The following is a 17439-nucleotide window of genomic DNA, read 5'->3' as shown; positions in this document are numbered from 1 at the left end:
TTCCTTGCCCCTGATGTTGTGACAGGGACCTGAAGGAGGGGCCTCGGGATTCCTAACCACGCCCACGGGGGCATCAGGGAGCTGAGAGCGTGCCAACCTGGTGTCCAGGAAAGGTATGCCCAGCAGCGGCCAGGCTGCAACCACCCGACTCCCAGACCAGGGGGGACCAGTCCCACGTGTGCGCCACTGTCGAGGGCAGGAGCTCTGCTCTGGAGCCTGCCCTCTGATGAAGAGGGAGAGAGCGCTTACCGAGGACTGACGATTGCGAGTCCACACACCATTCTTTATTCACGGAAACAAGTCGTCCAACCTGGGCTGAGCCTGCTGCCAGCTGGCCGTCTGGGGAGCAGAACGGAGGGGGGTTTGGGTCTGTTCCCCAGACTGTGTTCTGGGTGGTCAGGTCTTTGTAAGGCAGCTGCCACCTCCTGGACACACTGGCACATAGACTACTCCTGACTCTTCTCCCTCCCACACACCTTGGAGGCAAACTGTTGAGAGATGGTGCCTCTCCCTCCTGGCAGATTTTTCCTGCCCTGGGAGTTTGCAGTTCGCTTGGTAATTCCAAGCCCTTTGCACATTCTTCACTCATTCAAGAAATGCTTATCAAGAAATGCTCACCAGGTCCTGCCCACTGAGCATCGCCCCTGGAATGGGGGAATGGGCGGGGGGGCTCTGGAGAGGCTGCCATGTGACTGAGGAAGGGGATGTGTCACACACCTGTTATGTCCGGAGCGGGTGCAGGCAGACTCGTGAGCCCAGCGTTCCGGGACCCGTGCAGGTAAATGGGGCACTGAGGACCCTCGGGCTGCAGCCTTCTGACTCCTGTTTGGAAATGCACGCAAGCTCTAGAGCTACAATCTTTTCTCCTAACCAAAAGCTTATTAGATTTCTGAAATCTGTGTGGAGTCTTGCCAGGATGCAGGCTGGATGAGAAACACCTCTGGGAGATATTTAGGAATTTCCCATTTTGACGTTTGCTGTGTACGCGGGCCTCAGGGCTAGAATTCGGGTAATGACCACACAATGAGAACTGTCTTGGCAACGATCGTCACACACAGACCCACAAGTGCTTAAATACAGATTTATTGCAAACCAACACCGGAGACAGGGTGATTTCGCAGGTGTGTACCCCACTTCCTTGGACCTCAGCTGACGGAGCTCAGTGGCCAAACTGCTGCTGCCAGGTTTGAAGAGAGAAAACAGGCAGAGTGCACAGGCTCCAGGGCCCAGGCCGGCAGCGAGGGGCAGAGGTCTCCCACGAGACGGCGAGGGCGAACGAGCACTCCCTCCCTTGAAGCCCCGCACTCCCAGATGCCTGCGAGCTGCTGTTACAGCGGGCGGGGTGGGGAGAAACCAACACTGGAAATCAAATCGGGCAAAAGGAAGACAACTGACCACCGAGTCCACAGCTCCCAAAGTCTCCCAAACAGCTGAGGCGCAGGCACCACAGCCCTGCTGGTCGCAGCAGAAGACCCCACGGGGGCGGCGGAGGGGAGGAGGAGACAGGGGCGTGTTGAGAATGGTTCTCTCACAGACACGTGCCAGTGAGACCTTTCGCTACGTGGGACAGGTGTGCAAATCCTGAGGGCACTACAGAGGGGCCTCCAGCAGCTCCGTGACCAGCCTCGGTGACAAGTGCAAACAGCAGGGCCCTGTGCTCCCGTGGTGGCGCTTCCCCCAGCCACCTGGTGTCCACGCCTCCTGTGGTGGCATCAGAGCAAGCAAACGCTTCCCAGGGACCCAGGGATGTGTCTACAGGGCGCTGTGAGCCAGAAACCTGCCCCCACAGACTGTGATGAAGCAGCTCCCACCTCTGCAGTTGAAGGGGGAAGGCTCCAGAAAGAACGCCCCCCCGGACAGGGCTCCTTCCTCCCCCAGACCAGAGAACAGAGCTCACGAGGGCAGGTTCCAGGGTGCAGAGACCTGCAAGGTCACTGCCCGGAAGGGCAGCCCCACAGTCCTGGTGAAGGGCACAGGCTCTGGGTCCTGGGACAGCGGTGGGAGCAGAGCCACGAGCTCTGTGCGGTGCAGTCTGGCCTCAGCCAGGAAAGGACCAAGGGCTGCACCGAGCAGCTGACACACCATGGGGCCTCCTGAGGGTGCCTGGCCCAGCTCACTTTGACAAGAACCGGATCCCCCGAGAGAAAAGTGCTAGGCTGGGTGGCAGCAGAGCAGCCCGGTCAGGAGAGGGACAGATCCTGCCGTGCCTGCACCTGAGGCCACAAGACACTTTCTTCCAGCGTCCAGATCCGGCGGCAGGACCCCAGTTTCCGCAGCTCCTCAACGAGGCTGAGGCAGGCGGTGAACGCGTACAAGCAGGCGGGCAAGACCACACGTGAACACACCCAGCAAAAGGTCGAGGCTGCGCTCTCCCCAAACTGGCCAGGAGCTCGGCCCTCAGGCTGCACAGCCCTGCCCACGCTTCAACAGCCGAGCAGCACCCACGCCCGCCCCAAGCGTGAGAACAGCAAGCAGAGAGCACACGAGCAGCAAGCGGAGGGAGGGGGTGGCTAACGGCCAGGAGGGGCCGGAGCTGCGCCTGCCAGGACACCCCCTGCTCTCTAACACCAGCCTGGCACGAGCCACGCAGCCCCCGCCCTGCTCTACAACAGTCTGGAGATGCAGGGCCAGCGTGGAGGCCGGGTTCCCCCTTGAAAAGAAGGATGGCAAGGGTGAACCAGGCAAGCGAGTCCCCGCCGGCGAGGGCTTCCTTTACTCCGGTCATTAAAACTGCACAGCCCCGGGGGAGATGTTGAACATGGCCGGGTCGAATCGCTGGCCTCGGAAGGGAGAGCCTTCAGCATCCCACCCCTTCTTCAGCATCTCATGGACTTTCTACAAACAGAAAATAGAGAGGTTAACTGTAGTCACCAGGCCCGCATGTCCGAGAGCAGGACTCTGCTCTGCTTCCTCCGGAAGAGGACCTGCCCAGGGTGACAGCAGACCCTCCGCAAGACTGTGCTTCCCACATGCAGATTCCATCCCCATCTTGTCCCCAGCGAAGCACCGGCTATCTTCCTGGCTCAGATGCTGTCCCTTCTCACCAGAAATACCTGTCTGAACTCCAAATGGCCTGAGGGCTACAGCCCACAGGGCTGACTGAGATTGCAAAGAGGGGTTCTCTGCTCCCCCTTCCCAGGGAGAAGGCTGGTGGCCTCGAGGCCTGCACCCTCAGATAGTCTGGGAATGACCCAGGCTGTGACTCAGAGAGACCTCAGGGAGTCTGGCTGTGGACCCACCAGTCACCGACCCCTGCAGCCCTTGGGGGGCAGAGGTCAAAGCTGCTGGATCACGTATCCCAGCACATGGGCAGCCTGGACCATCCAGCCTTCAGGGGCAGCAGCAGGCCAAGCACTGTGGCCTGGGCCAGGGCACGGCAGGAGGCTGCGCCTATGAGGGAGGTCCCTCGTGGTGCTGTAGGCCCTCCTTCCCCGCGGGTCCCCGGGTCTGCCCTCTGTGCTTCCCTGCAAATACATCAGGCTGGGAACCATCTCCCCTTCCTTCTGACCAGGAGAAACAAAGAGACTCACTGCCACGGGGCCAGAAAGCCCTGTCCACCTCTGGCCTCTAGGCTGACAGACTGAGCTGAGGGGAAAACTCCCGGTGTCTGGCGAGGCTGCAGGACTCCCCTCCTGACGGGGGCCTTCTTTTCCCTGTTATGAAACCTACGTGGTGCAGCAGCAAACACATCAAAGATGGGTAGTACATCTCAGGGATTAATCCACATTACTCCCAACTCGGTACAGATGACACACGCCAGGGACGCTGGGAAGGGCACTGGAGGAGCGGGCAGTGCTGCCCGCAGGCCGCCCCCTGTGGAGAAGGGGCCAGAGAGGCCGGCCCCGCCCACCAGCCTGACTCCGGGGTTTCCTGGCAGCCCTGCTGGGCCAGGCCTCCTCCTCCGTCCCATCCCTCTTCCTCTAGCTCTCGCCCACCTACCCCTCCGAAGTCCCCTCCTCCCAGTCTCTCAACTCACTCTATGCCCCTCACCTGAGCACCTCCTCTGCTGAGTGAGCCCTGACCCACCTGACGGGCCCCTCATGCTCCAGCTCCACGGGGCCCTGGCCCGCTGCCTGCGCTGGTCCTGCCGCACGCCCCTCATGGCCACCACCTGCTTTCTTAAGCCACCCCTCCTCCCTGTAGCCCCCATCTGAAGCCACCAGTCAGTCCTGCTGACTCTCTAGCCCCGATTTCCTTCTTCTCCTGGGGACGCTTTCCTCCGAGGACTCCAGAGACTGTCCGTGGCTTCAGCACCGCGAAGCCCAGCTCCCTCACCGCCAGGCCACGCCAGCTCTACTGGCTCCTCGCGCCTCCAAAGCTCTTCTCTCCATCCAGATCCTGCTCCCCACACTGCACCTCCCTCAAGGCCCCGTGTACTGAGGACAGTCCACGTGGAAGCCTGGGAGGCCCCGAATGTCTGCTAAGCCCAGATGAGTCCCAGACAGCAGTGCTGGTGCTCCCCCTCTACCACCACGGCCCTGAGGTGTCAGTCCTCTACCATCTCCAGCGAGGGCCGGCGAGCTGGAGGCCCCTGCCCGTCCAGGAGCAGGTCAGCTGGGCGAGGGGTCACCCCCGAGTCCTGCCGCCTGCACCACCAGCCATGGGCTCCTGTGTGTCTGCTGAAGGTCTCCACAGGGCACTGCACTCGGCCAGGCACTCACGCCCCTTCATGGTCAGCACACTGCCTGGCACATGGCAAGTCCTTCCAGAATCCCTTTCGACTCAAACCACAGAGGTCTTTCCATTAGACTGCAGGGTCTTCCAGGCTCTTCTTCAGATCCTTCTTGATCGGCCGGCCCCATCCCTGAGCTCATCAACAGGGACTCGGCTTCCTACTTGGGTCTCACAGCCAGGTGCCTGCCCACTTCGGGGCAGCGACACCCCACTTTCGACGGCTGCACAAGGTCCCCTCCCGTCAGGCCAGCATTCAGAGTGCTCTTTCACCTGGTGGCCACAGGCAAATGCAGCACAACTGGCTAAAACTGCCGCCTAAACGTGCACAGAGGTGGGTTGCACTCCGCGTCCTGTGCCCTGCGAGCTCAGCAATTACAGCCAGGGGCCAGTTTCCGTAGACAAGACCAGCAGATGCCTGTGATCCAGTGGTCAACCGTAGCCCTGGCCTCTAGCCCCAAAAGCCCAGGTGGGTCAGGGAGCCAGACCAAGAGGCGATTCAGAGACTCGGGGAGGGGTGACAGACAAGACTGGAACCAGCTCAGGGTTCAAACCCCAGCCCTGCTGCCAGACCAGCTGTGGGACCTTGAACACGTGCTGTGACCCCTAAACCTCAACCCCCCTCTCAGGGGTGCTGCAACAGGGACCATGACCCAGCCAACCCAACCCAACCTGCGTGCAGTAAGCACTCACTAAGCACTCCCCTCCATGGCTTCTTGGCCGTTGAAAGAGCGAGGCAGGCCGTTTGCATGCAAGGTCTGAATGAGACAGAAAGGAAGGACCACAGGCACGGGGCAGTGGGCGGGGGCGCTCGACGGCCCCAGGCCTAGAACACTCACAGGAGCCACAAAGTGAGGCCCCTGGGAGACAAAACAGGACGCCTGAGAATCTGAATGGCACTGGGGGTGGGGTGGAGGGCGGGCCTCGTGTCTGACACATGAGCAGCCTTGGAGATGGGCCGTGGTGCCATGGCTCAAACTCCCGGCGCTGTTCACGTGGGACACTGGGAACTAAAAATAACCTGAGAAAAGCAACCCTCACTTCTGCAGGGAGCCACTCTTGGGAGTATTAAAGCAGAAGGAAGATGGTACACGTCTAACTAATCCTCCTCGTTGTGGCCACCACAGGCTCAGGCACGAGCCTCCTCTTTAGTCACTAACTTCCTCCCGTCCCCCCACAGCCGCAGGCACACTTCTCATGCCTCTGACGTTTCCAAGTGACTTGGAAGGACTTTCTTCCCATTGGCCCTTTGTGGTCAAACCCGCACCGCCACGAGGCAGGGCTGGGCCTGACTCTCCCTCCTGTGCTGAGGGTCCTGGAGGGGCTGAGGGGAGGGATCCGTCCGCACGGCCCCAGCGTGTCAGCTAGCAACACGCGATACCACCGGGACCCCGCGGACAGACAGCTCTTGGCTCTGCTGGCTGGTCGCCCCGTCCCAGGCAGCCAGCAAGCCGGCGTGCCCGCGCCAGGAGCCCACAGCAGCTCGCCCCGCCCCCGCTCCGACCCCAGAGGGCCCGTACCAGCTCGTGGCTCTGCGGCTTGCCCTGCAGCTTCTGCTGGTAGTCGAAGGCGAGCCTGTCCAGGACGGCACGCTCCTCCTCGTCCACCGTGGCCATGGAGCGCTCCTTGTTGATCTGGTCGATGTCGATTTGCTCCTCCCCCTCCAGGATGGCGTTCCACCAGTACTCGCCCACCTTGTTCAGGCTCACCTGGCACACGAGGGCAGAGACACAGTCAGAGTCGGGCAGGTGGCACCGGGGACCCAGCGGGGCTGTCCGGACCCCAGGCACTGAGTATTCCACTCTCCACCACCATGACTGGGCGGTGCCTGCGGTCCTTGTCCCCCAGGTCCTCTCAGAAGACACTGACCCCCGTAGGCATCAGCACCCGCACCGCTCAGTCACCAGAAGCCCAGCCCGCTCGGACCAGAGTGGGGCGTTTCCCAGCACTCCGAGCTGCCCCATCCGCTGGTACCCAGACCCCGTCACGGCCTCCCGAGCTGCCGAGGGAAGCTTGAGCCCAAACAGGAGCTTCTGTCAACATCCACCTGCCCGGGCCCCGCTAGCTCACCCCTCTCCCTCCTGCTGACCGTTCCCACCTCCAAGTGCAGCACCCAGGCTCCTGCCTGCTGGGGGGACCAAGCACTCGGCCTGACAATGACTACCCCCCAGCCAGACGCCCAGGCGCCTTGTCCCATTCTCTTTCCTGGCCAGGCGGCTACAAGAGTGGCTCCCCAGCCCTGCGACCGCTGCATGTGACTCACCTGCCACTCAGCCTCATGGTGCAGCCCAGTGAGGGACGGGGGGAGTCGGGGGGACACAAGAACTCAGAGACGGGGACTGCAGAATAGCAGGGCTTTGCCTGAAGCTGATGCCAAGTACACGCATCCCAGGGACCACACAGGGAGGGCCCAGGCCACCTCCTCCCCATGGTCACTGGCCGGCTCATCGCGAAACTCTTTACTGACTGGCCAAGAACTGACAGGAGGGCTGCCCACGCTCCCTCACTCTGTCCACTCTCAGACGGGATGTAACCCCCACTCATGCCCAGAGGGGCAGGGAGGTGACACAGAGATGACGGAGCCAGCAGTGAGAGCGGCGCTTCCTCACAGGAGCACCGTGAGGAGAGGCTCACTGGCCAGCGGGCAATCCTGACAAAGTGGAGTGCGAGCTGGCCCACAGGCGACATCTGTGAAGACACAGCAGGCCCACGGGGCCTAAGGAGTCGGCCCCGTGGCTCACGGGCTGCGGGGAGCGGTGCTGCCAGCTCCAGCCCTACTGCCCGAGTCCGTGGAGAGCCCCTGCGGAGCCCGGGTCCCACAGCGTCACAGCAGAGCTAAGTCCGGGCCCTGAGAGCGGCTGAGGCGTGGGCAGTGATGAGGGCGGGTCACACAGTGGAGACAACCTCCAGGAAACCACAAGCACAGCATGAATGTCAGCATCTCAGCACATTACAAAAGCAAGTCGCCCCACTTCTGACCATCCTGGGTGGACGCGGGCGTGAAGATGGCAGGGGTGAGATGGCAGGGGTTCTGAGCACCCCCTGCCCACCTGATCAGATGAACGACCTCTACCCTGCCAATGCCACTGTTTACATTCAGGGTGCAGCTTCTGTTTTCAGATGCTCTGTCTAGCCAGCTTCTGGCCAACTGCACTCTCCTGTTTGCATGCGCAGACCTGACCTGGCCCTCAGAGGCCCCAGTGCCGAACACTGAGCCCCGTCTTTACAGACCTGCAGATCACTGCGCCAGTGCCACAGAAACCTTCCACGGGGGAAATACATTCTCTTACCATTCCAGGAGAGACTTCTGAGGAAGTCGGCCCTCTGTATCCACAGGCTCTGCATCCACTGAAGTCAACCAACTCCAGATCAAAAATATTTGGAAAAAAAAATTTCCAGAAAGTTCCAAAATGCAAGACTTGAACTTGTCACACTTCAGTAACTGTTTACATAGTATTTACATTGCATTAGGTAGATGATGTGAAGTAAACAGGAGGGTGTACACAGGTTACATGCAAACACTACACCATTTATGTAAGGGACTAGAGCATCCTTGGACGTTGGTATCCTTCGGTGGGGGGAGAGGTGGGGGGAGGGCTGGGTTCTGGAACCAATCCCCTGAGGACACTGAGAGACGACTGTATATCTCCAGAGACAACAGACCCTTTAGACTCATTTTACTTGTATCTTCGTTAGTCGTCATCATGGCCAAGATCTCTCTAACATGTATTGTTAGCGCTCACAACCTCTGTAAGATACCCACTATTACCTCTACCTGGAATTCAGCGCCTCGCCTGGATCGCCCAGCGCTACAGGCAGAACAGAGCCATGCTCGGACCAGCAGCCCGTGACAGCACTGTGGGGTCAGCCCAATCCCCGCCCCAGGGCTCTGCTGCTGCTTCTGCGCGTACGAACCATACACGGGGTGTCCCAGCCAGGTCCACACACACATCCAGGCCCGACACAGCTCGGGGGCTCAACGGGACTGACCCTGAAAACAAGGAGCCTGGTGGGCCTCGCTGCCCGGGCCTCGTGTGTCCACAGAACAAGTCCGCATGGGCACTCTGCAGACCCAGTAAACATCAAGATGAGCCCAGCACCACAGTAAAAATAATTCAAGGTGAAATTCACATTAACATAAAGTTAGCCATTTTAAGGTGAACAGTTCAATGCATTTCGCGCATTCACAAGAGTCTGAGCTGTTACCACCTCTTATCGAGTTCCAGAACACTCTCATCACCACAAAAGGAGAACCCGTGCCCATGAGCAGTCACTCCCCACTCTGTCCCTCCCGCAGCCCTGGCAACAAATCATTTATTTGCCTGTTCTGGACATTTCCCAAAAACGGACACACAGGCTATGTGTCCTGTGCCTGGCTTCTTTCACTCAGCACAATGTCCTCACGGTCCATTCATATGCTAGTGAGTCAGAACTTCATTCCTGTTTCAGGTGGAATAATACAGAGTGCAGCAGCAAGAGGACATGGGTGAAATGTTCTTGGAATGGAGCTCAAGGATTCAGGTCTAAAAGTAACATCTTTGATAAAGCAGTCTAATGCTTTAACATTTGGTTTTGATTTTTTATTTTAACATTTTTTTATTTCTTTTTAAATCAGGTTTGTGGAGGCGTAAGCTGGCACACAGTAAAATTCACTCTCTTGAGGGTGCATCCTATGAGTTTTGACAAATGCAGCCACGTAGCCACCACTGCTATCGAGCCACACCCCAAAGCTCGCGGTCCCCTTTCGACGGCGATCCCCTCAGCCCCTGACACTTGCTTTGCCATTTCGTTGGTCTGTGTCTGTTGGTCTGCTCTTCTCTTAGCGCAGTGGCCTGGTGTTCAGCCATGCTACGCATGCATGGGGGTCACCCCCTGACATAGGCCGACGCACCTGTGGGTGGACAGGGGGGTGTTTCCAGGGTTCAGCGGTCAGCTACCAGGCTGCCTGCAGGGCTTTGTGGTCTCCTTTCCCCTTCGTAGGTATCCAGCAGTGGGACTGCTAGGTCCTATGGTAAGTGCACATGTAACTTCATAAAAACTGTCAAACTGTTTTCCAAACCACCTGCACGGTTTGGCCTTCCCATCCACAGTGCAGGGGAGCCCCAGGGGCTCCACATTGTCACCAGTCCCTGCTCCTGTCGATCCTTTCCAGGAGCCAATCAAATAAGCGTGAAGTGACATGTCGCCGTGGTTTTAACTGGTATTGCCTTAATGACTAACGACGTTGAGCATCTTTTCATGGGCTTATTTGCCATCTCATTTCTTAAAACATTCTATTTAGAATAATTTCAAACTTACAAGTTATTAGAATTATTCAAGTACAAAGAATACCTTTTCCTCGAGTCACCCACTGTTAACATGCTACGCCTTTTCTTCATCACGTGTATGTGTGTCTGCACATACGCTCTCACTCTATGTGTGTAAGTTTATAATATGGGGTAAATTACCGGAATTTTTTTGGAATCATCTTGGCCCTTTACCCCTAATACTTCGGTGAGTGTCTCCTTCCTGAAGGTATGGAAGTTCTTTACTATAGTAACTTCAGCTCACCTTCCCTCCTGCACAGGATCCAGTCCAGGGTCCTGACTACATCTTAGTGGGCCTGTCCCCTTTCACCTGGAACATTCCACCGCCTTTGCCTTTTGTTGTTAAGGACCATCCTTCATTTGGGGTTTGTTTGGTGCTTCCTCCTGATTAAGCTCAGGGATGTGCCCCCGCAGGACCTGCACAGGTGATACTGCAGCCCTCCTGGGATATCCCCCCTGCAGGCACAGAAGTCACGTGCCACATTCCCGGGGTTCCTCCCTGACCCCATCTGCCCCACAATATGGCAGGGACACACTTCCAGCCCCAACAGGTGCTGTGCAGGGACCAGCAGGGGCCTTCTCCTCCATGATGCAGCCACTCTGTCGTCAGCACCGGCTCCTGGACACATAGCATCTCAATGGCTCACTCATTCCTATCCCTGATCACACAGCGCTCAGAGTGCCCCATCTCGGCTGGTCACGGGTGGTTGCTGTGACCTGATAACACACCCTCGTTCCTTGGCTTTCCTCCAGGTTCCTTTTAGCAATCGGTCCCAGACCTAGAATCAGTTTCTCAGGGGAACCCCTAGAGTGCTGGTTGAACAGTTTTCCCAAAATGTCCTCAGAGAAACTTCCAACTCCACATGGCTCAGCTCACCTCAGCACCCCGATCTGTGTGGTGATGATGACTCACCCACACTCATCTCCCTCCCCTCCTTTGTCACAGAACGCTGCTTCTATTCAGAGAGGGAGGCAGTGCGCCCGGCGAGGAGGACGGCTCCTCGCAGCTGCCCGTACGTGGGATCAAGCTTGGGCCAAGGAGATGCAGGTGAAAGCTGTGGGATGGGGCTTCAGAGAGGCGCCTTGAAACAAGGACAGAGGACAGGGAGAGGCAGCAGGGGCCTGCTCAGCTCCAGGCGCTTCTGCGGGGAGGACGCGGCCCCGGCCAGACCGCTGGCCTCTCAGGGCTCTGCCAGAGGCAGCACTGCAGTGGGCAACCTCCTGGTTTTAATGTCGTCAACAAGTGTTTTAAGCTTAAACATTAAAGCACTGTAGGGCCAGACAGAACCCGGCCGTGGTGGGCTGTGGATGCGAGGCAGGTGACCACGCAGTGCCAAGCTGCGTCTCTACTCTCCTCCCCCACGGGACGAGGGGACGCGCGCTCTGTCCACCAGGAGCGTGGTCTTCCAGTTCTGCTCGACACGTCCCTTCTATTCACAGGCAACTTCTCCAGAACATGCGGACTCGGGCTACCTGCTTCTCAACACCCGGTGGAGATCCAGGGGTTGGTGATGATGCCAAAAATGTGACCACCTTGAGAAACGCGACGGGTCCTGGGAGACATGAGCACTGAAGGCCAAGAACTCGCATTTCAGTCCCTGGACTAATTTCCAGGCTTTGGGCTCTTGCCAAAATACTGACGTAATTTAACTTGTATTTTAAGCTGAACGATGGCCCCTCAGAGCCAGGCAGGGGGCCGGTGGCCACCAGCGGCAAAACAGAAGTGGTGAACCACTTCACAGAGAAACACACATCCCCACTCGAAAACAGCCCAGTGCCAGGGCACACAGGGATCTGCTGATGTCACAGAAATCCGACATCCTTCTTAGGGGAGCCCACGGCAATGGCCAAGGACTACACTCAGCCTGTAACTCTACTTTTGAGAACTGTAATCTAAATATATAATCTAAATACGGGGCACGCAGCTTATATAAAAACACTCATAGGTTCAAGCACCAGACACACCCAGTAGCGCGAGCTTTAAGGCAAGCAGATGAAGGTCTGTGAACACTCTGCAGCTACTGTACCAGCTTTAAATGACGAGTGTGGATCGTGTCAGTGTGTGGACTGGCGTCGCCTCATGAATGGCTACAAACGCCGAGACCGTGGAGCCTCGAGGGCTCGAGGCCATGGCCTGCAGGTGCCCACGGCAGGGCCATTAGCCCCACCTGCAGGGAGAAACCAGGACAGTGAGCCGAGGCGGGTTCTGGGACAGAACAAGCCACGGGGGGAGGCCCCGATTTCGCGTCTCGGGAACCAAGAAAGGAGCTTGCCTCAGAATCAAGAAGCCTCATTTAACATTCTCGAGTGTGGGAGGGAGGGAGGCAGGAGCTGTCATCCGGGTTTAGCTGCCACCCCTGCCTGCTCTGAAAGCCTGCCCGGGCGTGTCTGATGTGGATCCGGCTCTGGCAAGGAGGGAGTGGTGGCTGGGCATCAAGGGGCATGTCTGCACTGGCCTGCTTGGGAGGTCAGGACCCGGACCACGGACTCTGGTAAGGTGACAGGCACCCCTGGGGTGACCCCTCCTGTCCCAAGTGGCCTCCACAGAGATCATGCCACGTAAGGCCTGGGCTAGTGTCCTGGGGCAGCCGTAACGAAGCGCCACGTGCTGCGGGCTTCAAACAAGACTCTTCTCCGTCTGGAGGCTGGACAGGGCTGCACTCCCTCCAGAGCTTCCAGGCGACCTTGCCTTGCCTTCACTTCACTCTGTGTCTGTCTCTTTTCCTCCTGTAAGGACACCTGTCACTGGATTTAGGGCCCACCTGGATAATCCAGGATGATCTCATCATCACAAGGTCCTTAACCTCATCACATCTGCAAAGGCCCTGTCTCCAAATAAGGACCTATTTGCAGGTTCTGGGATCTGGCGAGGACATCTGGGGGCCCTTTTCGGCCCACGCAGCCTTTAGGAGGAGGGCCCTTGGCTATTTTCCTTAATCGCCCCAGTGCCCAGCACAGGGTCTGCCACTTAGTGATAAGCAACCAACAAACGTCTGGGGATCGACCAACCAAGGCTCTGGGCCTCACTTTAAGATCGAGGAATGGAGGTCCAGTGAGTGGGGCTGAGGCACAAAGCAGGCCTGGCCACCTGGGCAGCCACGCTCTCCCCCTCCAGAGGCTCGAGGGAATGGCACTTGTTCTGGTCAGCAAAGGCCCCAGGGTCTTCACACATCAAAGCCATGTGCTTACTGAGCTACAATATCATCTCAGATACGTGGTCCTCAATGTTACCAGTAAATAAATAATTACACTGAGAACACACCCAACCTTCAGCTCCATAAGCAGCAATGTCTCCATTAAGACACTGGCATCGGCTGTACCCGAGGACCGTGGTCAGGAGGAAGGCGGAGACAGGCAGGATCCCCGCAACTCCTGAGAAGGTGCACGCCAGGTGTGCAGGGGGCTGGGCTGGCAGGGAAGCTCCGGAAGAGGATGTGATGCTCTAAATTAAGTCCTCTTCTTTTTCTACACGTGGTGGAGCAGCATTAGAAATGTGATGCCATCCACGGATGATGAAAGCCACTCGAAGGAACCTCGGGAAAGAATCAGCCCAGCACCTGCAATTCTGAGAGGTGTCTCCGTGGACCTCGCAGGGTTATGCAGAACAGCCAGAAGCCACGCTCACAGGCAGTGACAGGTGCACCGCAGCCCGTTCTGCTTCTTTATAACTCCTCGAGCAGCAGGTGCTTGGCAAAAGCAAACTGGAAAACTAAAAGGCAGTCAGGGCACAAGCCTCCCCCTGGACCAGAGGAGGGCCTGGGACGACCACGGGACCTGGGAGCATGACCGGACACCGAGGCCGTCTCATCAAGGTCAGCAGGGAAGGCGACGCACCAGTCTCCCTGCTGGCCCGGGGCTGTTGGTCACAAGCTACGCTGCGCCGCTGCCAGCTCTCCTCCCCGCACCAACTCGCTCCTGGGTGCCTTTCTGCTGAAAGTTAGAGAAGGAGGGAAACGGGAGGCTTCTGGGTCTGGGGTCTGGCTCCACCCTGAGCAAGCTCTTCACCCTCTCTGAGCGCCAGCATCCTGATTTGTACAACAGGCTTGCAGAGACAAAACAGCACCACCAGGCACCTCACAGAGCCAGGGCCAAAGTGTACCCAATAGATGGAGGCCATAATTACAAGGAGTTATCGCCCTGGCCACGAGCCACGTCTGTATTCAGACGCAAGTTGCACAAAACATGCAAAAAAGGTGACACGGCTCTGGAACAGGCATGAAGAAGTTAACATCACCTCTGGCAACGAAAATCCCAAGAGTGAGGTACCTGCTTAACAACCACATCTCTGCAGAAGTCACGTCAAGTACAGGGAATCCTCGGTACCCTGATCACAACCCCGACAGACCTGTGTGTAAACAGTGGCTGTGGACCTTCAGCGTCCAGCAACGAGGTCAGTCTTTCCGTCCCAGGTGGGGACTCGAAGACAACAGGGCTGAAGACAACAGAAGCACCCCTCAGAGGGAGCAAAGCACAACCAGCTGTCTGCCGGGACGAGCTCTACGTGCACAGCTCTGGGCGGTCCATCAACCCCACACAGGAGGAGTGAGGCCCGGCATCCGTAGACAATGGGGCACCCAGGGTCCACGCTCCCTGTGACCACTTGAGCCATCACAGTGGCGCCGGGAGAGGGTGGGCTGCCTGCTGCGGCCTCCCACTGGCTGCCTACGTGACCTCGGGAGGCGGGGGGATAATGAGACCCTGGCTTCCTACTCCCCACAATCGTGGGAGGTGCAAATGAGACCATGCCCATGAAGGTATTCTGCAAATGGAACTGGTGGTTAAGAGCATGGGCCATAGTCTGGGGAGCGGCACTGGGGGTGGGGAGGCACGGGCGTGAACAGACGAGCGACTGAACCCCAGGGTGATAAGGGGGAAATCATCATGACTGTTGCACACTAGTGGCGAGCAGCAGAAACCTCAGAAGGGCAGGGGAGGTGCGACAGAGCATGGTTTAAGCAAGACTCGGGCAGACTTGGCCGGCGCTCTGCCACCGGGTGTTCCTGTCACACAGAGGGGCCTGTGTGTGCTCGGGGGTCCCGGGCATGCCGAGACCTCCAGCCCCCCCAGCAGTGATGGAATGCTCTCCGCTCCACCGGGTTTGTGTGTCTGCGAGCTGCGAGCAGCCAGAAGAGAGCACCACGGGCCTTGTCGGTCAGGACCAAGCAGGCAGGCCCATGGGCACCTATTCCCAGAGAGAGTGGATCACGAAGAAACGGCACACTTTGCACATATAAAGAACATGCCTATATAAAATTCTGAGGTCTTTTGTGCCCAAAGACTTAGTATTTTTCTTTTCATCTTTACCCCTTCCACCACACCCTGGTTAAGCATCCCAGCAGGAAGGAAGAGGAAAGGAACGAACCCAAATATATAGTCTCCCTTCGCTGTATGAAGCCTCTCTTTGCTGTATGAAGCCTCTCTTCGCTGTATGAAGCCTCCCTGGGTGCTGCCCACTGACCAGGTGCAAGGCTCTGACGAGGGAGGATGGAGCCGCCGAAGACTCTAGTAACTGGAACACGTACCCCTTCGTTTGGATCTTGCACCCTCGGCTAGCTTAGCCAGTTGAGACCCACTTTGTCAAATAGGCTGTCTGTTTGAATTTAGTAACTCTGCATCCCCCAGACTGGGATTCATGAAAGCGACCTGCCTTTTAATTTTTAACTTCTTTGGTTTTGCCGTAGATGTAACTGAATCCCTGGAGAGCAGAAGCCTCTGGAACTGAGGGGACATGTCCGATGTGAGCAGAGCCGCGCTCTGGGGACGATGCCCCAGCAGGACCTCCTCCGTGGTCACTGCATGTGGTCTGTGCATGGGCAGGACAGGAAGCAGTGAGAAACACTGCACTCCAGCGCCCCTCCGTTTGTTGTTGACACGGGCCCCACCTCAAGGAAGCAACAAGCAGTGGGACGCCGAGAGGCCAAGGCTGTAGATGCAGCAGTGACAGTCAGCTGAGGCCCACAAAGGTGCCCTTCGAGCTGCTCGGAAAACACCGAGGAAACTCCCCAGCTGGCAGAAATCAACACCCTCACAGTATCACTGCCCACACTTACCAAAACGCACTTCCCAGGTTCAAGGCTCCAGAGGGAGCTCTCGGTGTTGATCTTGTGGGTGAACTTTCCTTCCATGAGGACGCGCTCCCCGTTTTCCTCCAGCACGGCCACCCGGATGGAGCTGCTGCTGAGGGCCACAGAGACCTGGAACAGAGCAGAGGAGAATCATCTCGCGCTGGGAAGGTGGTGGCCGGCGTGCTCCAGGGTGGGAGGGAACGGAGGTTTCCAAGGCGCCTGACCACACACTGCAGGAGAACAAGATGCAAAACCAGCCCGAAGGTCAACAGGCTTTCTGAATGACGAAAACCATACCATCCAATTCACACGTGAAGCAGCCTCTGCATCATCATCTCCTTCAAGGAAACGCACTAGAAGATGTCTCGATACGCGTAACGGTAACGCAGGGGGCTTTGTGGGAACCGCTGGTTTCCCGCCGCAAACTCTACTCCGGTTAGGGGAGGCCAACTCCCTGGGCAGAGGGCAAGCAGGGCCGGCAGCAGGGGCTGTGCTCCCCCGACGCCCACCCTGCTGTCTGGCGTGGACAGCAGCCCTGCCCTGGAGGACACGCCCGGGGGGGCAGAGCAGCCGCGATCCCGGCTCTGCTGCCTGCCAGGAGCTGCTGTGCCACCTGTGGCCACAGCTCAGCTTTCACCCAGGACGGTGAGGCCAGGTGCTCTGGTTTTATATTTTGTCTTTGTTCTCCCATCTCCTCATTGGCTGGAAACGCCCTCTCCCTGCTCTCACCGTCTGTCTCCACAACAGAGCTGGAGCTGCTGGACTGGGGGCCTTATTTCGTGTGTGTACCCCGGCCAGCAAGATCCCAAGCACGTGGACCCCAGGACGTTCAGCAGATCAGTAAACAGAGAGGAAAGAAAACAGAACTCCGGGTTTATTTTCCCCCCACTTCTTCTAAATTTTGCGTTTTATAACGTAAAAATCTTTTATAATAGTATTTGCATAATGTCCACATTAGGACTTTCTCACGGGTGGGTAGTGTCAGTCAAGGCGTCAAAACAGTCTGGAGATGGCCCTCCCATGTCATTTGCGAAGTGCTTATTAAATGCACTTGAAAAGAAACCCTCAGTGTCACAGAATTTTCAAACTGGAGTCTACACCTGTCAGTGGAATCTGATACTATAACCTACCTGTATTTTAAATAACCATAAATAAGCGATGGAAAGGAGAGATGCCTGCACACACCGTGTCCGCATGCAGGCCCCAGGGGGGTCCTGTGAGCCCCAGCTCCAATTGCACCCAATTTCTGAGAGAATGTACCACTTAACTCGGTTCTGCTAAGGCACGGGCACAACTCACTTCACTCGCAGCTGCCCAACAGCGGCCCAGCGCACTCCTAGACACATGCAGACAATCGCTGGCCGAATAGCGCGTCCCTGACCACGAACTCGGATGTG

The 17439-nt window shown here is 57.7% G+C and overlaps 1 protein-coding gene across 1 annotated transcript in view; it reads right to left on the bottom strand.

Moving 5' to 3' along the window:
• Nucleotides 1–1100: 1100 nt before the first annotated feature.
• The window catches only part of NUDCD3 (NudC domain containing 3), a 73755-nt gene continuing 57416 nt past the window's right edge, over nucleotides 1101–17439 (bottom strand). Inside the window, exons 4-6 of the mRNA XM_082846876.1 lie at nucleotides 16028–16171; nucleotides 6192–6380; nucleotides 1101–2835 (exon numbers count right to left, since the gene is read on the bottom strand). Coding sequence (XP_082703002.1) covers nucleotides 2725–2835; nucleotides 6192–6380; nucleotides 16028–16171 — 444 coding nt within the window. The 3' untranslated portion in view covers nucleotides 1101–2724. The remainder of the gene's footprint in view (nucleotides 2836–6191; nucleotides 6381–16027; nucleotides 16172–17439) is intronic.

This window comes from Leucopleurus acutus (genome assembly GCF_964270905.1).
Source record: "Leucopleurus acutus genome assembly, chromosome: 9".
In the NCBI taxonomy this organism is placed as follows: Eukaryota; Metazoa; Chordata; class Mammalia; order Artiodactyla; family Delphinidae; genus Leucopleurus; species Leucopleurus acutus.
The sequence above is the reverse complement of the archived record's forward strand: the minus strand, read 5'-3'. Positions and strand labels throughout refer to the sequence as shown.